Below are 23,156 nucleotides of genomic sequence, written 5' to 3'. Positions count from 1 at the left end.
TGCAAACCAAGCACCTAATTCCATATAAAACTGAAAATTCCATGTTTAAATGGCTACACTGATTTCCAGTGCATTAGCTACAGCATTAACTATATTATTAGCTATGTTAGCTGTAGTATTATATCAACTATATACAAGCTATAGAATTAACTCTATTCAGTTACAGGCATAACAAACAAGGCAGAGATTATTCAGCTTAGTATGTTTTGTTGAACATCTTAACTGTACTAAAGATGATTTTTGTTCTACTCTGACCCACCTGAAACCCTGTGAATGCATTTGAGGGAATGAAATAAAAGGGACTCTTCTAAGCAAACACCTATTGAAAAATAAGACTTTTTGTATCTGCACGTGCTGGCAACCCAAAAAATCAAATGTGTTACAGCTCAGGCTTCTTTATTTTATATTTATTTATTTTATATATTTGTATTATTTTATATATTGGTATTTTTATATATATATTTATTTTATATATATTTATTTTATATATTTGTTTATTTTATGTTTATTTATTATCTATTTATTTATTATATATTTATTCATTTTCCAATTTAGTTATTTTCTATTTATTTACTTTATTTTTATTTATTATATATTTATTTATTTTATATTTATGTACTATATATTTGTTCATTATATATTTATTTATTATATATTTATTACATTTCCCCCATTTTATAATTTATTTATTTGCTTTATATTTATTTATTATATATTTATTCGTTTTGTATTTATTTATTATATATTTATTATATATTTGTTCATTATAGATTTGTTTATTATATATTTTTCATTTTATAATTTAATTATTTTCTATTAATTTACTTTATATTTATTTATTATATATTTATTTATTTTCTATTTATTTACTATATATATTTGTTTATTATATATTTATTTATTATATAGTTTTCATTTTATAATTTATTTATTTTCTATTTATTTACTTTATATTTATTTATTATACATTTATTCATTTTATATTTATTTATTATATAGTTTTCATTTTATAATTTATTTATTTTCTACTTATTTACTTTATATTTATTTATTATACATTTATTCATTTTATATTTATTTATTATATAGTTTTCATTTTATAATTTATTTATTTTCTACTTATTTACTTTATATTTATTTATTATACATTTATTCATTTTATATTTATTTATTATATAGTTTTCATTTTATAATTTATTTTCTATTTATTTACTTTATATTTATTTATTATACATTTATTCATTTTATATTTATTTATTATATAGTTTTCATTTTATAATTTATTTTCTATTTATTTACTTTATATTTATTTATTATACATTTATTCATTTTATATTTATTTATTATATAGTTTTCATTTTATAATTTATTTATTTTCTATTTATTTACTTTATATTTATTTATTATACATTTATTCATTTTATATTTATTTATTATATATTTATTTATTATATAGTTTTCATTTTATAATTTATTTTCTATTTATTTACTTTATTACATATTTATTTATTTTATGTGTTTATTATATATTTGTTTATTATATATTTGTTTATTATATATTTTTCATTTTATAATTTATTTATTTTATATTTATTTCTTTTATATTTATTTATTATATATTTATTCAATTTATATTTATTTATCATATAATTGTTTATTATATATTTCTTTATCATATATTTATTTATTATATATTTATTTAATTTATATTTATTTATCATGTAATTGTTTATTATATATTTCTTTATCATATATTTATTCATTATATATTTTCCATTTAATAATTTATTTATTATATATTTCTTTATTATATATTTATTTTATATTTCTTTATTATATATTTCTTTTATATTTATTTCTTTTATATTTATTTATTTTATAATCTATTTTACTATCACAGAGGATATGGATGTGAGGCTTGAGAAACAAACTTCTATATCTTTAAGTAACCTACACCTACTTATACTCTTCCAGCAAGTACAGATTTTAAACTTATACATAAACAATTATTTATAGAGACTTATATGAAAGTTTATGCTTAAATTTTCAGCATCAAACACCCCAGCAGTGGCGTCTGCTCATGTAAAAAACCAGATTAGATGGCAAACCCCTGAGTGCAGCCCAGAGCTGCAGGTGGAGGTTTACAAAGCTCAGTGCCAGCCCTTCCCTGCCCGCCCCAGCACTGCTCACCCTCAGAGGCGTAGGATTGTTTCTCCTCCTCGTCCTCCGTGAGCTCCCACATGTCACTGTGGGCCCGGGCCAGGCGCCACAGGAATTCCCTCTGCCCTGCATACTGCGGGAAAAAGGGAATGTTAAGGATCCAGGCCAGTCTGCCACGGATAAAGGGAATTAGGAGCTAATACTGAGCGGGGACACAAGGTAGAAATCATGCAGGGATTTTTTTAAAGCCTTTTTTTAAACCTTAAAATGCCCCAACTGTGCAAGAAGCAGAACCACAGCAGAGAGGATGGGGGAGCAGGTTTGTTCCAAAGTGTGGGCAGAGCACCGGGCAGGGATTGTCCCCCTGAGCCGGGCACTGCTGGGGCACCCCAAATCCTGTGTCCAGCTTGAGGGACCTCAGGGCAAGGAGGATATTGAGGGGCTGGAGCATGTCCAGGGAAGGGAATGGAGCTGGGGAAGGGGCTGGAGCAGCAGGAACAGCTGATTGAGTAGGGGGGCTCAGCCTGGAGAAAAGAAGGCTCAGGGGGGACGTTCTTGTTCTCTGCAACTCCCTGACAGGAGGGGGGAGCTGGGGGGGGAGTTGTCTCTTCTCCCAGGGGACAAGGGACAGGACAAGAGGAAATGGCCTCAAGTTGCACCAAGGGAGGTTCAGGTTGCACATCAGGAGGAATTCTTTCACAGAAAGGGTGGTCAGGCATTGGAAGGGGCCTGGGGAGGTGGTGGAATTGCCATCCCTGGAAGTGTCCAAGGAACATCTGGATGTGGAACTCAGTGACAAGATTGGCCTCTCAGCGAAGAAATTCCTCCTGCTGTCCAACCCAAACCTTCTCTGGCACAGGGAATCACTGCTGGAAAACACAGCGAGGCACCTTTACCGCCAGCTTGTTGTTGAGGAGCAGCTGGAACCCCTCTCTCCTGTCCCGCTCGTCCCCGTCGTGCAGGCGGTCAGCCTGCTGCAGGAGCTGCTCCAGCCCCTCCTCCAGCGAGGAATCCACGCTCTGGAGGTTCTCCTCCTCCTCCGGGCCGAGATCCAGGGAATCCCGTCGCACCGTCCGCACCGTGTCACAGCTCACTTCGTCCTCCCCTTCCTCGCTCTCCCGCTCCGACTCCCGGTCGTAGTCGGACTCGGCGTTGGCTGTGGTGTAACTTTGGGAGCAAAAACACAACATCATTTTAGGAGCCCTTCCTAATAGAGGAAAAGGAGTATCTTAATTTATCCTGCCTAACCCAAGTGTCTCAATCTTGGATTTCTTGGAGCAATCACTGTTTCTCATGCAATATATCACAAAATCTGAAGGAAAGCTGAAGGAAAGCTCAGAACACTGAAGGACAAAAGGCCCTCAGAAGTTGTCACAAGCTGGTTTTGAGCAACCTCAAAGGTGGGGATTGGTCTCCTCTCAGGCAACCAACAGTAGGACAAGAGGGCAGGAGCTTAGGCTCTGCCAGGGGAGGTTTAGGTTGGATATCAGGAAGAAGTTCTTTCCAGAGAGAGTGTTCAGGCATTGGACTGGGCTGCCCAGAGAGGGGGTGGATTCTCCAACCCTGGAGGTTTTTAAGGTGAGACTGGACGTGGCACTGAGTGCCATGATCTGGTAATCAAAGTGGGATTGGATTAACGGTTGGACTTGATGATTTCAGAGGTCTCTTCCAACCCAACTGATTCTGTGATTCTAAGGTGCCCCAGCCCAAGGCAGAGGGGTGGAACTGGATGAGCTTTAAGGTACCTTTCCCCCCAAAACTATTCCAGGATTCTCAGCTTCTCCACCTCATCTGCACACTCTGCCAGCATCTCTTAGCCCTTCTAACTTCATTGTCACAGAATTAACACCTAAAACCAGAGTCAGGACTCTTCAGTTAAATATATGAATTATAAAAGAGAACATCAACAATACATGTGGAAAATATAACCTGAGGGGTTTTGCCTGTTCCAGGGAATTTCAGGCACTGCAGCTCCCCTGACAACACCTTGTACCACCTCCATTATCGTGGTCACTAAATGTGACACAGCTCATTCCCACTGCCAGGTGAAAAGGTGCACAACAGCAGCAAGGCCACCAAAACTCTTTTCCATCAGCAAGAAATCCAGCAAGGCTGAGCCACAAAAAGACACCACACGTGCAAAAACCCAGGGAATGACTCGCAGCTGAATTAGCCAAAAGAACCAGGACATGGTTTTGGGGGGGCTATGACGGTGCCAGGGTGATGGTTGGATTCCATGACCTTGGAATTATCTTCCAACCTCCCTGATCCTGTAAAGCTCAGATCCAAAGTTCTGAAAATGGCTAAAATTAAACACCCCCAGCACCCGAGGTGGCAATTTAATATTTAAATACCATGGCAGGGTGGAGTCCACTCACAGAGCCAATTTCTTTTAAGAGAAGATTATTTGTCCCCCTCACATTGACCTGCAAGCTCTTAAATGCAAAACAGGCACAAATCAGGCAGTAATTCCAAAATATGCACTTTAATACATGGATTTATTTCAGTGAGCAACAAGACAACTTTACCAGTTCTGCTAGAATTAAATTCACTGGGCACATCCAGCACTGAGTCCTGGCTGGATTCCTCCTCCAAGGACCAGCCCTTTGATCCTGCCTTTGTCTGGGAACACAGATAAGTCCCCCAGCCTGTATCTGAAGGAGCCAGTGGCAGTACCTCACCCACCCATTGATAACAAGACACATCTGGCTATCAAAGCTTCACTTTTCCAAGAATCCATAATTCTCAAGTATTTCCCTCTCTGGCAGAGGGTGAACCAACACCCTCGCTCAGCACAGCCTGCAACCCTCAACCAGAAATTTCAAACCCACCATTTTTGTACTGAAACATTTTAAGGCAAGGAATAGAGTCAGCAAAGACAGGAAAGCAAGGGAGCCATGCTGGACATGCCACTGAATTCATGGATAATGCAGCAACACAGGGGTAGGTGACACTGGTAGAGCTCTGTCTCACATTAAAAGCTTCATTTCTTATGATTCATCATTAAGATATAATATTATTAGTTCTCTACACTACCTCATTTTCAGTTGTTAAACACAAACTCCCAAAATTCCCCAATTTCCCCATCCTAACCCACATTTTCCTGGCAGCTGGCAAGATTTAAGTTCTTCAGCTCAAAAGAATCCCTGTGTTTTCTCCCAGTCAAAAAGACAAGGGAAAGGACAAACTCAAAGCCTGCAGGGACATTAAAGCATTTAGATGTTATCAGCCTGTCCTCCTGAGTTTACAAAGAGGGAAAGTTCTGGAATGCCTTAGGATGGCCTCTGGCTAAAACACATCCTGAAGGAAAACAGACTTTCTGGAACGTGGAAAGAGGAGGCAAAGAAGCCCAAAAGCCACACAGGGAAATTAAACAGCCCAAAACCTCTGAAAGCTCACAGTGATTTTGGGGAATTGTGTATGGAACTGGAGAATCTGCTCATGTCCATGTGGTTCATAAAATAAAGATGAAATGGGAGTCCTTTGTTCTGAGCTTCATTAAAATAATTCAGCTGCCAGCAAGGAACACTGAGCTGAAATTTATCTGTTGGGAACAGTGTCCTTCTTCCTCCCAGTGGCTGCTCCAAAGCCTCAGTAGTTTTTTCCAACACTTACATTTCCTACCCTGATTTTAAGGCTAAAAATGCTACTTTTCAAGTACATTTACATCTCTACCAGACTGTACTGCACACAAGAGGCAGCTGGTCCTGAACAGACTGCCATTATACCTGTTTGTGGAGGACCAGAGGGAGAAATGACATTATTCCAGTTTTCTTTAAATCAGATGAGAGCTCTAATTACAGATTTTAATTAAAATGTAAGAACTTCTCCAGCCATCACTGGATTCCCAGTAAAGTAATGAGATTTTGCAGTAAGACACACTCTGGTCCCCTAAAGAGGTGCCTCCTCTGAACCTCTGAATTCTTGGCCTCTGCCACAACTATGAGCAGAGGACACCCCAGGCTGGTTTGGTGGACAAATCCCAACTTTTCCATCAATTTCCCCAAACCACTGTCACCCTGATGACTCAGTGCATCTGTTGTTACCCAAATAGCCAAGTCTTGTCTTCAGAACCAACGATGTGCTTTAAAATCTGTTCTGCACCCTCGTTCCCCATTACACCATCATGAATCACTCCCTCTCCAACTTCCCTCTCATTCCAACACCCACTCCAGATGAATGAAGCTCTACAACCCCAGTGAGAACACACCAGCCCTCTCCTGCCTCACCAACTCCAGTTATTACAGACAAACACCAAAATGACAACATTTAAGGGCAGTTGCCCTCCTGCAGATCCACGTTTTTTGTCCTGAGAAGACAAATCCCTGTTGCCAAGTGCTGGCACCAGCTCACAGGTCATGTGGCTACTCCCCATTGTGTCCAAATCGCCCCAGATGTTCCCATGGCTATAAAATCTCTCTTTAAATTACATGTACATTTCAACAGCCCTGGGAAATATGAATACAGCTAAAGCTACACTGTTGTATTTAATGAAGTTCTTAAACTAGTCAGTAATTTTCTGTCCTGTGCAGGGCCAGGAGCTGGACTTGGATGATCCTACTGGGTCCCTTCCACCTCAGGGTATTCTGTGATTCTGTGATTTTATAATTTTAACCTGATTTTAAATTCTACAAACTTAACACAACTGATCTCACAGTAAGAAAAATACTAAGAAATACCCTAGTTGAAGACATTCAGTTAATTGGGGACATTCAGTTAACACATTCTGGACTTTCTCAAGTTTTCCAGACCCTCTAAAATACATTATTGTCTGGAAATTTTATTTCTAAACTCTTCTCACTCCAGTCCCAGGCTGGACTTATACTTCCCTTCTTTCTGTAAGGTTCCTTAAACAAATTACTCCTTAAAAAACTCCTCTCCATATATATATAGATAGATATATATGTGTGTATTTTTTCTTTCTCTAAAATGCAGGGTTGTTGTAGATCTCTCAGTCTGGCTCTGGCAGTAACACATTAACAAAAGCAAATTAAAACAGCCTGACAGACACACAGTGGAGAAAAAACCTCCCTTCCTTTCTGTTACAAACTGCTCAGAAGTGGCAGCAAAGCCCCCCTGAGGTGCTTCTGGGCTGGTGCTCTGCTTACCCCCCTTCACTCTCTCCATCATCCGTGTTGGCATTCCCTGAGCTGGCTGTGAAATAAATGGAGCTGGAGCCTGTGGAGTCACTTCTCTCTCTGGGGAAGGGGAACCTCCTCCTGCGACTCACTCGCTGGGTTTCCTCCAGATGGGACCTGTGAGGGATGGAAAAGGAGAAGGAAATGAGTATTTGGTGGTGAAACAACCTGCTGTTTCTCTTCCCTTCTCCTCTCCAGCAGACTCTGTCCAATTCCCTTTTATATCCAAAGAATTCACAATGGGATTTACTCTGGCTTATACAAACATCCCACTCCCAGTCATATTCTCCAAGAAAAGCAAGTCTTGGTCCATATACAATCCACGTATAATCCATATATACAATATCCCTCAGGCCACTTCATCAGCAACTGGAGTGACAGGACAAGGAGCAATGGGTTCAAACTGATGGAGGGGAAATTTAACTTGGATATTGGGATGGAATTTCTCCCTGTGAGGCCCTGGAATGGATTTCCCATAGAAGGTGTGGCTGCCCCAGCCCTGGAAATGTCCAAGGCCATGTTGGAGCAACCTGGGATAATGGGAGGTGTCTCTGCCCAAGGCAGGGGGTAGGACTGGATGAGCTTTAAGGTCCCTTCCCACCCAAACCATTCCAGATTTCTTTGAGGGACAGACAATCTTCCCAGTCTACCACATGAAGCAGGTGTCACTCTTGATATTCCCTAAGGAAAATTCCAGCTCTGTCTGAACACCAACTATCTTCACTGGAGGTCAAGGCCAGAGAAAACTGAAGAGACACTTTTTCCATTTTTGGATATCCAAATTTACCATGGCATCCCTGGAAGTGTCCAAAGCCAGGTCAGACGGGGCCTGGAGAAACCTGGGATAGTGGCAGGTGGGGTGGGCTTTAAGGTGCCTCCCAACCAAACCATTCCATGATTGTGGGATTCCATGGATGTCTGGCCGTGCTGTGGGGTGAAGGACAAAGGCCAGGAGGGGCAGGGCTGGCACACCTGACTTCCCCCACGATCTCCACCGCCAGGTGCTGGAGGCTGTTCCGCAGCTCCTCCACTTCTCTCCGCAGCTCCACGAGGTTCCTCACCACGAAGTCCAGGCGCTCCAGCAGCTCCAGCTGCTCGTCCTGCCCCAGCAGAGGGGTGTGCACGGCCCCGGCTGTGCCCTCCGCAGGGATCGGCGCTCCGGGCATGGCTTGGGCTGGCCCAGAGGAGGACGGGGCTGGTAGGGGAACATGGGAGAGGATTCCATGTGGGAAATCAGACTGCAGTTCTGTTGGCATGGGATACAGGACATGAGGTTTGATAGGGCCACTAAGATGATTAGAGGGATGCAGCACCTGTAATCATCCCAGGCTTTTCTCCTGGGAGAACTGGGATTGTTCAGCCTGGAGAAGAAGAGGCTCTGGGGAGACCTCAGAGCTCCTTCCAGTGCCTAAAGGGCTCCAAGAAAGCTGGGGAGGGACATGGGACAAAGGCCTGGAGTGACAGGACAAGGGGAATGGCTTCCCACTGACAGAGGGCAGGGTTAGATGGGATATTGGGAAGGAATTCTTCCCTGGGAGGGTGGGCAGGCCCTGGCACAGGTTGCCCAGAGAAGCTGTGGGTGCCCCATCCCTGGGAGTGTCCAAGGCCAGGCTGGACAGGGCTTGGAGCAACCTGGGCTGGTAGAACATATCCCTGTCCATGGCAGGGGCTGGAATGGGATGAGCTTTCAGGTCCCTTCCAACCCCAACCATTCCAAGATTCCATAAGGATCACTGTGAAAACAGTTTCACTTTCCATTCCCGAAGTTTTGCACAGATGTGGATAGAAAACAGCAAATCCAGGGTTGTGAGCTGACACCAGCATCCCAGCCTCATTTCCCCCTATCCCAACCACACTGCTCCCTATTCCATCCTCATTCCCTCTATTCCAGCTCCATTCCCCCCTATTCCAAGCCCATTTCCACTCTTCTAGCCTCATTCCTCCTATTCCAGCCCTATTCTCCCTATCCCAACCCCACTTCTAATTATTCCAGCCCCATTCCACCTATTCCAACGCTATTCCTCCCATTCCAACTCCATTCCTGCTATTCCAGCCCCACTCTCCCTATCCCAACCCCACTTCTAATTATTCCAGCCCCATTCCACCTATTCCAACGCCATTCCTGCTATTCCAGCCCCACTCTCCCTATCCCAACCCCACTTCTAATTATTCCAGCCCCATTCCACCTATTCCAACGCCATTCCTGCTATTCCAGCCCCACTCTCCCTATCCCAACCCCACTTCTAATTATTCCAGCCCCATTCCACCTATTCCAACGCCATTCCTGCTATTCCAGCCCCACTCTCCCTATCCCAACCCCACTTCTAATTATTCCAGCCCCATTCCACCTATTCCAACGCCATTCCTGCTATTCCAGCCCCACTCTCCCTATCCCAACCCCACTTCTAATTATTCCAGCCCCATTCCACCTATTCCAACGCCATTCCTCCCATTTCAACTCCACTCCAGCTATTCCAGCCCCACTCTCCCTATCCCAACCCCACTTCTAATTATTCCAGCTCCATTCCACCTATTCCAACGCCATTCCTCCCATTCTAACTCCACTCCGGCTATTCCAGCCCCACTCTCCCTATCCCATCCCCACTTCACCTATTCCAGCCCCATTTCCCCTATTCCAGCCCCACTCCACCTATTCCATTCCTACCCTCCCCTTCCGGCCTCATTCTCCCCATTCCGACCTCACTTCCCCCATTCCAAGCCCACTCCACCCTCACTCTCCGCTACCCCAACCCCATTCCGTACACGCTTCCCCGCCGGCCCCTCCCGCCCGTACCGTGTGTCGGCGGCCCCGCCGCCTTCTTCCAGCGGCGGCGCAAAGCCCAGAGCAGCCCGAGGCCGATGCCGGCACTCGCCCCGAGCCCCAGGGCCAGGGCGAGACGCGGTCCGGCCCGGGCGGGCACAGCGGTGGCCACGGCCACGGGCACCGCCATGGCGGCCGCGGGCACCGCGCACGGCACCGCCGCGCGCGTCGATGACGTCACCGCCGGCCGGCCAATGGCGCGAGGCCGCGCCCGAAGGGGGCGGGGCGGGGCGGCCACGCCCACACCGGCACGGGCACGTGGAGTTACACGTGTACATGTATGTACCTGGACATGGATGTACGTGGACATGGATGTACCTGGACATGGATGTACCTGTGCCTGTAGTTACACCTGTACATGGATGTACCTGTATATGTATGTACCTGGACATGGATGTACCTGTGCCTGCAGTTACACCTGTACATGGATGTACCTGGACATAGATGTACCTGGACATGGATGTACCTGTGCCTGCAGTTACACCTGTACATGGATGTACCTGGACATAGATGTACCTGGACATGGATGTACCTCTGCCTGCAGTTACACCTGTACATGGATGTACCTGGACATGGATGTACCTGTGCCTGCAGTTACACCTGTACATGTATGTACCTATACATGGATGTACCTGGACATGAATGTACCTGGACATGGATGTACCTGTGCCTGCAGTTACACCTGCACATGGATATACCTGGGCATGGATGTACCTGTGCCTGCAGTTACACGTGTACATGGATGTACCTGGACATGGATGTACCTGTGCCTGCAGTTACACCTGTACATGGATGTACCTGGACATGGATGTACCTGTGCCTGCAGTTACACCTGTACATGGATGTACCTGGACATGGATGTACCTGTGCCTGTAGTTACACATGTACATGGATGTACCTGTGCCTGCAGTTACACCTGTACATGGATGTACCTGTGCCTGCAGTTACAGGTACATGGATGTACCTGTACATGTATGTACCTGTGCCTGCAGTTACACCTGTACATGGATGTACCTGGGCATGGATGTACCTGGACATGGATGTACCTGTACATGTATGTACCTGTGCCTGCAGTTACACCTGTACATGGATGTACCTGTACATGTGTGTACCTGTGCCTGCAGTTACACCTGTACATGTATGTACCTGTACATGTATGTACCTGGACATGGATGTACCTGTGCCTGCAGTTACACCTCTACATGGATGTACCTGGACATGGATGTACCTGGACATGGATGTACCTGTGCCTGTAGTTACACATGTACATGGATGTACCTGTGCCTGCAGTTACACCTGTACATGGATGTACCTGTGCCTGCAGTTACAGGTACATGGATGTACCTGTACATGTATGTACCTGTGCCTGCAGTTACACCTGTACATGGATGTACCTGGCATGGATGTACCTGGACATGGATGTACCTGGACATGGATGTAGCTGTGCCTGCGGTTACACCTGTACATGGATGTACCTGTACATGTATATACCTGTGCCTGCAGTTACACCTGTACATGTATGCACCTGGACATGGATGTACCTGGACATGGATGTAGCTGTGCCTGCAGTTACACCTCTACATGGATGTACCTGGACATAGATGTACCTGGACATCGATGTACCTGTGCCTGCAGTTACACCTGCACATGGATATACCTGGACATGGATGTACCTGTGCCTGTAGTTACACCTGTACATGTATGTACCGGGACATGGATGTACCTGGACATGGATGTACCTGTGCCTGCAGTTACACCTGCACATGGATATACCTGGACATGGATGTACCTGTGCCTGCAGTTACACCTGTACATGTATGTACCTGGACATGGATGTACCTGGACATGGATGTACCTGTGCCTGTAGTTACACATGTACATGGATGTACCTGTGCCTGCAGTTACAGGTACATGGATGTACCTGTACATGTATGTACCTGTGCCTGAAGTTACACCTGTACATGGATGTACCTGGGCATGGATGTACCTGGACATGGATGTACCTGGACATGGATGTACCTGTGCCTGCAGTTACACCTGTACATGTATGTACCTGGACATGGATGTACCTGGACATGGATGTACCTGTCCCTGCAGTTACACCTGTACATGTATGTACCTGTGCCTGAAGTTACACCTGGACATGTATGTACGTGGACATGGGTGTACCTGGACATGGATGTACCTGTGCCTGCAGTTACACCTGTACATGGATGTACCTGGACATAGATGTACCTGTGCCTGTAGTTACACCTGTACATGGATGTACCTGGGCATGGATGTACCTGCACATAGATGTACCTGTGCCTGCAGTTACACCTGTACATGTATGTAGCTGGACATGGATGTACCTGGACATGGATGTACCTGTCCCTGCAGTTACACCTGTACATGGATGTACCTGTACATGGATGTACCTGAACATGGATGTACCTGTGCCTGCAGTTACACCTGTACATGGATGTACCTGGACATAGATGTACCTGTGCCTGTAGTTACACCTGTACATGGATGTACCTGGACATGGGTGTACCTGGACATGGATGTACCTGTGCCTGCAGTTACACCTGCACATGGATGTACCTGGACATAGATGTACCTGTGCCTGTAGTTACACCTGCACATGGATGTACCTGTGCCTGCAGTTACACCTGTACATGGATGTACCTGGACATGGATGTAGCTGTGCCTGCAGTTACACCTCTACATGGATGTACCTGGACATGGATGTACCTGGACATGGATGTACCTGTGCCTGTAGTTACACATGTACATGGATGTACCTGTGCCTGCAGTTACACCTGTACATGGATGTACCTGTACATGGATGTACCTGTGCCTGCAGTTACACCTGTACATGGATGTACCTGTACATGGATGTACCTGTGCCTGTAGTTACACATGTACATGGATGTACCTGTGCCTGCAGTTACACCTGTACATGGATGTGCCTGCACATGTATGTACCTGTGCCTGAAGTTACACCTGTACATGGATATACCCATACATGGATATACCTGTGCTTGTATGTGCTTGTGCCTGCAGTTACACCTGTACATGGATGTACTTCTACATGCATGTACTTCTGCCTGCAGTTACACCTGTACATGTGTTCTTGTACCTGTGCTTGCAGTTACACCTGCACCTGTGTACATGTACCTGCACCTGCAGTTACACCTGTACATGTATGTTCCTGTGCATGTATGTACCCGCACCTGCAGTTACACATATATCTGTACCTGTGCACATGTACCTGTGCCTGCAGTTACACCTGTACCTGGATATGTGCCTGTACCTGCAGCCACACCTGTACCTGTGCCTGCAGTTACACCTGTAACCTGTACATGTACCTGTACCTGCAGCCACACCTGTACCTTTATTTGTCCATGTACCTACACTTACACCTGTACCTGTACCTGCAGTTACACCTGTAACCTGTACATGTACCTGTACCTGCAGCCACACCTGTACCTTTATTTGTCCATGTACCTACACTTACACCTGTACCTGTACCTGCAGTTACACCTGTAACCTGTACATGTACCTGTACCTGCAGCCACACCTGTACCTTTATTTGTCCATGTACCTACACTTACACCTGTACCTGTACCTGCAGTTACACCTGTAACCTGTACATGTACCTGTACCTGCAGCCACACCTGTACCTTTATTTGTCCATGTACCTACACTTACACCTGTACCTGTACCTGCAGTTCACCTGCACATGTACCTGAACCTACAGTTACACCTGTGCCTGTTCCTGCAGTTACACCTGTATCTGCACCTTTACCTGCAGTAGTAGTGGTAGTACCTGAACCTATAATTACACCTGTACCTGCACAATTCCACCTGTGCCTGTACCTACAGCTACACCCACACCTGCACCTTCAGTTGTACCTGTACCTCTATCTGCACCAAGCCCTTTTCCAAGGAAATCATTTCCTAGTGCTGTGCTCCCTCCCTTTAACTCCTTTGGAGCAGCAGAGAACACCCATCGGCTGGGGGCACGTGGAATGAAATCCCACTGGGTTGCATGTTCAGCATCCAGCAGTAAGGGACAATTGTGCCAGAAAACGGGAATTTGGGAACTCCCAAGGGAGCTGAGTGGGACAAGGGTTTTTGTAGTGAGAGAGATGGGCATGGTGCTGGTCGTGGCACCAGGGGCCACAGAGCCACCAGTTCTTGGGATGAGAGAATGGATTTTAAGTGGAATTAGGTGGAGGAGACAGGAATGCCCAAGCCATCATCCCAAACCTTTAAGGCTGGAATTTCTCTGTTCTACAGAAAACACAGTGAATGCAGAAGGCAGTAACATTCCTGGCAGGATCCCCCAAGAAGAATTTGTTTTCCCCAGGATCATTAAAACAGAAATGCCTTTTTCTGGAAGAGCCAAAGGATTCTTTAGGAAAAGAGGCTGGTCAGGAGAGGGAAAATCAAGCTCTTCCTGCACTTCCTTGCTCCCAGGTGCATGTGTGATGGCAGAATTTCGTCAGAGCCAAAGAACCTTCTGCTTCTCTTTATCTGAATTATTGGGAGTGATTCTGAGCCAGGCTCATCTCCTGCATGTCCAAGGAGAGCTGGGAGCAGCCAGCTTGGAGCCAGGGCCACAGTGAGATAAGCTGCTCTTGGATGATGGATGGGACCACTGAGATCCATCACACTCCAGCTGCCTCCCAGATCTCAGGATCTGCTCAGGAAATTCAATATTAAAATGACATGTGCAGCTCTGTTCTCGTATCCTTCTTTTTTCCTTACCTCTTTTTTTCCCCCCCAAGAAAGAGCTGCATAAGAGCCAGACCAAGAGCTGGGCAGGCTGCCAGAATCCCAGCTAGTTTTCCTTTAAGTTCTGGAAGGATCTGGATTTCACATCCATGCTATTCCCTGTGGCTGACAGGCTGGTAAGCACAGAACATGCGTGCCTGGTGAAGGTCCAAAGGTCACATGGATTGTGGGAATCTTGTCCAAATCCAACCAGGTGAAAGGTGCCAGAGTGGTGGTGCTGCTGGTTCATTGGACAGTGGGTTTGTGCTGGGACAGGAGTGCCATGAGCAAATATTTTGACTGTTCCAGGACCTGGGGAAGAGCCTCCTGAGCATGGGAATGATCGAAATGAGCTGATGTTTAACCAGTAGGATAAGGATTCTATGATTATTAGCAAAAGTAGGAATGGGCTATGGCTTGTTAGTCTGGGGAGCTGCATGGAGAGGGTTCTGCTCAGGTTTGGAGGCCAGGGAGCTAATATTTGCTATTTATGGAATTATTATTTGGTTTATGTACAGTTTTCCAACTGGGCAGGTGGGTGTTGAGGGGGGAATTACTCATCACTTCAGAGGAACTGCCTCTGCCTGTCCCACTCCCAGGAAATGAACTTCTCAATTTGTGAAGGGATTTAAAACCCTGTGTTCCCAGATACAAGCTTGACAGCTAGCAGGAAATTGGAATTTCCCCCCAAAATGCTGGAACATGCTGTTTCAGGGGATTGCTTGATTGTCCCAGGGTGGGCTGGGAGCTGGGATATTCTGCAGGGCCCAGGACCCTATACATGTCTGACTCCTGCCCCATCATATCCCAGTCCTCACCTCTCTGCTGTAATTTCCTGGTCCTTTATCTCCCTGCTATTAATTTCCTGGTTCTTCGTCTCCCTATCCATCATCTCCTTGCTCATTACCTCCCTGACAATCATCTCGTGTCCCCCGTCTTCCCATCTTCTTCTGGTCCATCTCCCCATCCTGTCTCCCCATCCTCCACCTCCTTGGCTGTCAACTGGTCCATCCTTTCTCTGCTTATCATCTCCTGTCCTTTGTCTCCCTATCCATCACCTCCTGGTCCATCACCTCCTGTCCATCCCTTGTCGAGGGATCCGTCGGAGCCCCTCGGGGGTTTCCCTCTCCCCAGCCCCGGCGGGGCTCTCTTGACCCCTCCGGGAGCCGCTTTTCCCTCCGCGCTGCCCGGGGGCGGTGGCGGCGGGGCGGGACCGGGGGCGGCCCCGGGCACGGTCCCCTCGGAGCGGCGGTGGGAGCGGCGGAGTGGAGATGCCGTACCTGCTCATCAGCACCCAAATCCGCCTGGTGAGTCCCGGTGAGACCCCCAGGGGTGGGGAATTTCGGGCGGGCGGGCAGGAACCGTCAAGCATGAGCGGCGGGACGAGCCCGTGGGTGCGACCGTCACCGGCGGCTCCGGCTGCCCCGCTGCGATCCCGGGCGGGGCTGTCCCCGCTGCTGCTGGGGAGGGTCGGGGGGCGATGCAGGTTTGGGGGACGGTGCCTGGTGTGGGGCGTCCGGCACAAACCGCCCCGCAGTCCAGAAAAGCCCTCGGTGCTCAAATCCCCGGGGTGGTGACATGGAGAGCCTCCGGTGTCCAAATCCCGGGGTGGAGACATGGAGAGCCTCTGGTGCCCAAATCCCGGGAGTGGTGACATGGACAGCCCTCGGTGCCCACACCCCGGCTCTGCTGCCCCCAGATTCCCCTCTCCCAAACAGGGACTCACTCAGGAAACTTGTGACAGGATCCCACGAACGCCAAAGGAACGGCTCTGTCTGTCTGCCCTCGCTGTCTCTTTCTCCTTGTCCCCAGAAGCCGTTCCAGGGTGGGAAATGCAGCCAAGGAGTGGACGTGGCTGGCAACGGGGTCTGGCAGGAGCCAGGCAGTGGTTGGGATCACTGTCTGGGATCGCTGGCTAAGCATGAGCTGTTACTCTCAGATAAAACCAGAAAGGAAATATTACCTCCCAGCGCTGGCAGCACACACATCCCACAGGGCAGCTGCTCCAGAGCTCCTGGCAGCCAGCACATCCTGTGGCACTGCAGGAACCCACAGCCAGGGGTTTATCTGGGGTTTCCCTTTTCCTGCCAATCATCCCTCCAAAAGCCCAAACATGCCAGTGTGGTTTGGGGCAGGAAGGGATGACAGTGAAAAGAGCAAACGAGCAAAGGGAGGAAGTTGGGCAATGGATGCTGCTGCTGCAGCGGGAGATGTCCCATTACATGTCCCAAAGGAAGCAGCAGTGGATTGGGAATGGAGATGTTTGGGGATGGAGTGGCACGGAAGAGTCTGCTGGCAGCGACATTCAGGATAATAGATTTGATTGATTATGAAGGAGATACAGGGAGGGGCACATGGCTGGGCACTATAGGAGTGTAGGGAACAGCACACAGCCTGGCAGCCAGGATCAGCAGAGCTCAGTCTCCCCTCGGGAGACTTTGGAAACTCTGCTCTTTGCCACAGCAAAGCTAACATTTCCAGCCTGAAGCTTGCTGGAAGCAGCCCATCCTGGCCTGGCAGGGGGAAGTGACTGTTTTCCCAGCAGTGGCCAGGGCAGGGGTCACTTAGGTCCTCTCTCTACTCCAGGCAGGTGGCTCATGGCAATTCCCTTCCCAGTAAAGCTCTTAGCTGGAGCTGTGCTGGGAGCAGGAGCTGGGGCTGTACCACCACACATCACTCACCGTTCTGCTGCCTCTCCACAGGAGGCTGGTCCCACCATGGTGGGCGACGAGCACTCAGATCCCGACCTGATGGACTTGTTGGGGGCCAGGAAGAGGAACATGCTGGGGAACAATTTGTAAGTTTTTGTTTACTTATTTTCCCCGAGAAAATGTGGAACATTTTTACTACTTCAATTTCCCATAGTACCTTCCAGCTGTACACTTAATCCTGGGACTTGTCTTGTCCTGCCTGTTAATGCTCACTGGAGGAAACGCTGCCTGATACTTCACTTAGTTCCTTATTTTTGCTTTGTTCGGCCCTGTTTTAACACCTGATCCACCTTTCCCTCTTTTCTTACCCCTTACATGCTGGGATGCTTCTGGCTGTTACCTGACACATGCACCAGGTGGAATAAAACATGCACAGCTTCATCTGCCAACACCCCGCCTCTCATCCTGAACTCAAACCTCCTCAGTCTCATCATCTCTAGCCCTGAGACACTCAGCCTGTGGCTCTTCTTGGTGCTGAGCCACCTGGAACGCTCATCCACAGTCTGTCCTGTCTGCTCAGCTGAAGTCCATCTGTCCATCCTGTCACTCTCATTCTCAGCATTCATCCCATCCTGCTCACTCACAGTCTGTCAATCCTGTCCCACTCTCCTGCAAGTTTCCTCCCATCCCACTTATCCAGTCTGTCCCATCCTGTCTGTCATCCTGGCCTGCTCACCTGGTCTGTCCCATTCTCCTGTCCCATCCCACTCACCTGCAGTCTGTCTGTCTGTCTGTGTGTCCCATCCCACTCTCCAGTGCAGCTTGAGGTTTCTCCCGAGCCAGCTCCTCTCAACAGTGCCCAAACCTTTCCCATGGGCTGCTGAGCCCTGGGGTCAGAGCTGCTTCCCATGGTGTCCCCTCTGATTCCAACACCCCTTCACCTTGTGTTCCCAAGCCGTGGATATTTCACACTTCTCCTTGTCCCCATCTCTGCTCACGCCAAGTTTGACCCCAGCCTCCAGCAAAGCACCACTCAGAGACATGACCAGCATCTTCCTCATGGCTTGGCCCACTTTGTTTCCTTTCTTCCCCACCTGACGTTCTACTTCTTGGTTTTCTCTGGGGACAAAAATGAAAAAAACAACCACAAAACAAGACAAACCCCCAAACGTAAATGAACTTGACAGAGAGGAACAGCTCAATTCCTGCTCATGGTCCACAGCACAGAGGAGGAGGAGAAGGATCAGGTGTTTAAGAGAAGGGGCCTCTTGTCCCAGCATATTCCTCAACTCCCATCATTGGAGCTGGAAAAACCCACTTACTCAGCATCGGCCTGGCAAACACCCAGGGCTGGATCCTCAGCTGCTGTAGCATCAAAATCTACAGTAGGGTGGGAGATTTTAGAGAATAAGGAGATAAAATATAAACACTGAGGGCCTCCCCATCCTAGCAAAATTCCTGAGGGGTTTTGCTGGGCTGATCCGTCTCCGTGCTGCTATTCCCAAGCCTGTGGGTGGGCAGAGATTGGCAGCAGCACTGGCTTCATGCTGCCACCCGCCGAGCCCTGAGTTACGCAACGAGACGGGAGACGTGAGGGGGGAGAAAGAGAACAGGCTCCAAGAAGGAAGAAGTGCTGCTGGATCCTGAGAGATTTGGGCAAGCACCCCTGGGATTTGGGTGGGAAAGGAAGGCAAGGACAGATAAATGTCTCTGTGGCACCTGCACCAGCAGCTGGATGAGCTGCAGCACTATAAGGAACTGGAGGGCCACGTTCTGCTTGTTTGGGAGAAGGGATCTGAGCTTCCTACAGGATCTCCCTGGTGGATTCATCACCTTCTTCCCTTGCTGTGGCCTGGAGCGCTTCGAGCTCCTCTTGCTCCACCTGCATCTTGGCACAGCCCGCTGTCATAGTTGGGAACTCCGCTGTGTCCCCGTGGCACATCCCTGAGGCACATCCCTGTGGCACTGCACGTTGTCCCCATGTGCTCTTGAGCAACAGGGATTGGGGAAAGTCCCCTGGCTGGAACGTGGCTGCTGACACCCCAAAAGCACAGCCTTGTGCCAGCAGGGCGAGCCCAGCCACCTCTGTCAGAATGCCATCCAGGGCTGAGAGCTCCCAGATCTGCACCACAGCCAAGCAGGATTTTCCATCCTCCACTCCTTCGTGAGCAGAGCCCAGCTATGGATGCTGCAATCCTCCCTCTTCCTGTAGCACTGTGGGCTTCAAAACCTTAACTGTGACCTTGGAGGGAGCCTGAAGGAAAGGCTTGAGCAGCACGAACCTGCTGTCAAATTGGGATGGACAGGTGAAGCCCTTAATTCCCTGTAATCAGGAAGCACACAGATCCTGTTCCACAGCTCTGCACAGCCAAATGGCCCCTCATTAAGTCCCACAAGGTGTGGGGAGCAGGCACGCAGTCCCTGCCCTCCAGGCCCAGGGCAGAGCCCTGAGGGCAGCCAGGGCTGCCATGGGACAACCAGATGTGGCACAGGGAAGAGCCCAGATGTGGCACAGGGGCAGCCAGATGTGGCACAGGGGAGGAGCCCAGATGTGGCAGAGGGAAGAGCCCAGGTGTGGCACAGGGACAGCCAGCTGTGGCACAGGGAAGAGCACAGACGTGGCACAGGGAAGAGCACAGACGTGGCACAGGGAAGAGCACAGACGTGGCACAGGGAAGAGCCCAGATGTGGCACAGGGACAACCAGATGTGGCACAGGGGCAGCTGGGCCAAGGAGCAAATCCCTGACCCTGAGGTGCTGTGAAAAGGGGCATTCTGGGTGTGCTCAGGTGGATATAGGTCCATGGAGGGATGATGGCCGGGCACAACCTTGGTCTCTGGGAGAGCTCTTCAGGAGAGCTGGGCCAAGATCCTGAGGAGCTTGGCTGCTCCACCCCTAAAAATCTGTGTGTGTGGAGGATGCTCCTGCCCCATCCCTGTGTGGGCTCTCCAGGTTTGGCACACCTGGTGGCAGAGCAGGTGGCATCACACACCAAACCAGTGCCAGGGCACAAGTCCTTTTCAGTCTGGCATGACTTCTCTTTTCCCTGCTGGCGTTTTCCTGGAAGAAAAGGCTTTGCAGGTGTCCCAGCCCCTCCATCCCCATTGGATGCACATGGAGGCAGCAGTGTATCCAATATCCACACTCTGCAATCTTTCATTCCCTCAACACAGAGTTGTGACAAAGCCCTAGAACTCTTTCCTCCTGCTTTTAGCTCAGCCGCTCCATTTTTTGAGTTCCTACAAATCACTGCCTCTCCTCCTTCCTCTGAATAATGGGAATAATATTTACTACCTCCCACTGGGAATCTGAAGGATATGTGGCAAACCTCCTGGAGAAAGCACAAACTTCAAAGACACTTATAATAACACACATTATCTTTACACCACATCTATAATTACAGCCAAGCACAGTCTGTCTTGAGAAACTGGAAAATCTCTCACATCTTGGGGTTATTTCATGCTTTAAAGCACTCCCTGCTCCAGCACAGCTCCGCAATCTGAGCAGGAGCAGCTTTGGAAAGGCTTTTGGATCTTTTTTTATCATTATTAGTACGAAAAGAAAGAGAGTCCTTGTTAAGGTGCCCAAACTGGATCCTCAGTGATCCTGCAGCCCATCATTATCTGGCATTGCAAGTCATCTACGGGCAGAGCTGCTCCAGGGCTTATCCTCCAATAAATGCTGCATCCCAAAAGCTGTGTTAAAGGAAAGGCTGGCAGATCCAATGCCAATGGTCCCACTGGCCAGCTCAGCTCTGCCGTCCCCACCTAATTCAGCCCAGTTTGTGCCTGGTCCCTTTACTGGGGAGCAGTGTCATAGCCCTTGAGCTGCCACAGAGGAGCAGGCTCTGCGATTGAGGGGAAAGAAGGAGCAGCTTCTGCTCCAAACACAGAGCCAGCACAAATGAATGAGGAAGGAGGGACAGACAAGGATCCTGATGTCAGTTGACAGACTCTGAGGCACTGCCAGGGCAGAGGAGCCTGCGCTCCACCTCGCTTGGCACTTCTGTGCAGGATGGACAACTGGCTTTCCAAGGGTTTCCCATCTGGCTGAAGGCAGCACTTGTTCCAATCCCCAAATTTCAGCATGGGCTCTCAAATCCACCTGGCTTACAAACATGCTGTGACATAGGCAGAACATTGGGATTTCATTCCTTAAAAAAGCCTGAATAATTCCTCCCTGCTTGGCCCAGGTTCAACTCCTCTTCATGAGTTCCCAGGTGTGTTAAAACTGTCTTTCCCTCTGTTTACCTGTGAACACTCCTGCAATTTCAGCTCAGTTTCTGAGCAGTATCTGACTCTGGACATGCAGTCTCTGAGCCACATTCCCATTCAACATGATCCTTCCCTGTTGGACAGGATTCCCCTTGGTTTGGCACTGTGGACTGTGCCTTTCCCCTCAGGTTAACCAAGGCATTGTGCCACACTCAACTGTGCCAGGTGCAATTACTGGTCTTACCTGGGTTAGGAGTGAGGAAGACTCACTTCCACAAGGAAATTCCTATCTCTTCCTCCCCCAGCTGACTTTATTCCTCCTCTTTTCTGGGAGCAGCTGTGAGTACTACGTGAACGATGCCCCACGTGTGGTCCTGGACAAGCTGGAGCAGCTCGGCTACCGCGTGGTCAGCATGACTGGCGTGGGCCAGACCCTGGTCTGGTGCCTCCACAGGGATTAGCCAGGAAGAATCCTGCCTTCCACCCAGACAAGATCCTGCTGGAAATCACCTTACAGGACTGACAGCAAATTTTCCCCCCTTAATTCCTTCCTGTCCCAGACTCGAGGCACTCAGTCAGGGAGAGGAGCGTGCAAAGGCAGAGCTGGATCCAGTGGGATTTTGCCATCCTTGTCATTTCCCAAGAGCAGGGGGAAGAAAGTGTGCCCAAAATCAGGCACAGGGAACAGATGGCTCCAGCTCTTCCTTCAGTGGGATGGCAGTCTGGCAAATTCCAGCTTTTTACATTTTAATCATCTATTTAGCATGCCTTGGAGGAAGCTCAGTAACAGACCTGTCTGCCTCCTCCTTGGGCTGCCCTGGGGGTCTGTGCCTTCTCCCAGACCAGGGAGGTTACAGGGGGACACCAATCATCGACAGCATCCCATTTCATCCCTGAAATCTAAGGGGGAACCACTAAACCTACCCAGTGGTCTGAGAATCCCTTCCCTTAGCAGCAAAGCCCATTTCCATCCCACACAGGATTGTGGTTGGCAGCATCTTCAGAATTCCAGATCCCAGAGTGCCATCCAAGCCTAACACAGGGCTCCCAAAATAGCATAGAAAGGTGGTGTGAGCATTCCAGGTACAGGTCCTAATCCCAACAGCAGCAGTTGCACTGCTGGAATATTTGGGGCTGTGCATGGGATCCTGTTGCAGGGTTAACACCAATAAAACTTTGCTCTAAGGAGACCAAGGTCCTTCTGTGGGTTGTTTAAAGCTGTTGCCAAATCTTTCTGGATGCATGACTCCTAAACAAGCTTTCAGGGACTAAAAGCTTCAGCATTTGGTGTTCTGGTGGCACCTCTCACACCCTGTCCCACAGGATGGGGCAGCTGCTCTGGACACACTCTGACAGGGTATTACCTGCACACTGAAGCTCAGACAGCCATTTCCTTCCCCAAACCTGGAAA

The 23,156-nt window shown here is 48.2% G+C and overlaps 2 protein-coding genes across 4 annotated transcripts in view; one reads left to right on the top strand and one right to left on the bottom strand.

Annotated features, from left to right (window-relative positions):
- Positions 1-16,779, bottom strand: part of RMDN3 (regulator of microtubule dynamics 3) — a 30,159-nt gene extending 13,380 nt beyond the window's left edge. Inside the window, exons 1-5 of one of the 3 annotated variants that reach the window (XM_071559215.1) lie at positions 16,607-16,779; positions 8,271-8,493; positions 7,269-7,415; positions 3,051-3,327; positions 2,191-2,293 (exon numbers count right to left, since the gene is read on the bottom strand). In XM_071559215.1, the coding sequence (XP_071415316.1) occupies positions 2,191-2,293; positions 3,051-3,327; positions 7,269-7,415; positions 8,271-8,464 (721 nt within the window). In that variant the 5' untranslated portion in view covers positions 8,465-8,493; positions 16,607-16,779. Of the gene's footprint in view, positions 1-2,190; positions 2,294-3,050; positions 3,328-7,268; positions 7,416-8,270; positions 8,494-10,092; positions 10,290-16,606 lie in introns of those variants that run through there. The other 2 variants (XM_071559213.1, XM_071559214.1) reach the window with 2 other exon arrangements.
- Positions 15,332-22,960, top strand: GCHFR (GTP cyclohydrolase I feedback regulator). The gene is made up of 3 exons (XM_071559218.1): positions 15,332-16,187; positions 17,583-17,677; positions 22,083-22,960. Exons 1-3 carry the CDS (start codon positions 16,152-16,154, stop codon positions 22,204-22,206), a joined length of 255 nt encoding a protein of 84 aa, XP_071415319.1. The 5' UTR covers positions 15,332-16,151; the 3' UTR covers positions 22,207-22,960.
- The last annotated feature ends 196 nt before the right edge of the window (positions 22,961-23,156 follow it).

This window comes from Pithys albifrons, chromosome 6 (genome assembly GCF_047495875.1).
Source record: "Pithys albifrons albifrons isolate INPA30051 chromosome 6, PitAlb_v1, whole genome shotgun sequence".
Taxonomy (NCBI): domain Eukaryota; kingdom Metazoa; phylum Chordata; class Aves; order Passeriformes; family Thamnophilidae; genus Pithys; species Pithys albifrons.
Note: the sequence above shows the minus strand (reverse complement) of the source record. Positions and strands in the feature narration are given on the sequence as shown.

Excerpts from the sequence above, each read along its gene's own strand:
- GCHFR (XM_071559218.1), top strand. The coding sequence starts at position 16,152 with ATGCCGTACCTGCTCATCAGCACCCAAATCCGCCTG. Across the intron at positions 16,188-17,582 it reads TCAGCACCCAAATCCGCCTG|GAGGCTGGTCCCACCATGGT; the intron begins GTGAGTCCCGGT and ends GCCTCTCCACAG. Across the intron at positions 17,678-22,082 it reads AACATGCTGGGGAACAATTT|CTGTGAGTACTACGTGAACG; the intron begins GTAAGTTTTTGT and ends TTCTGGGAGCAG.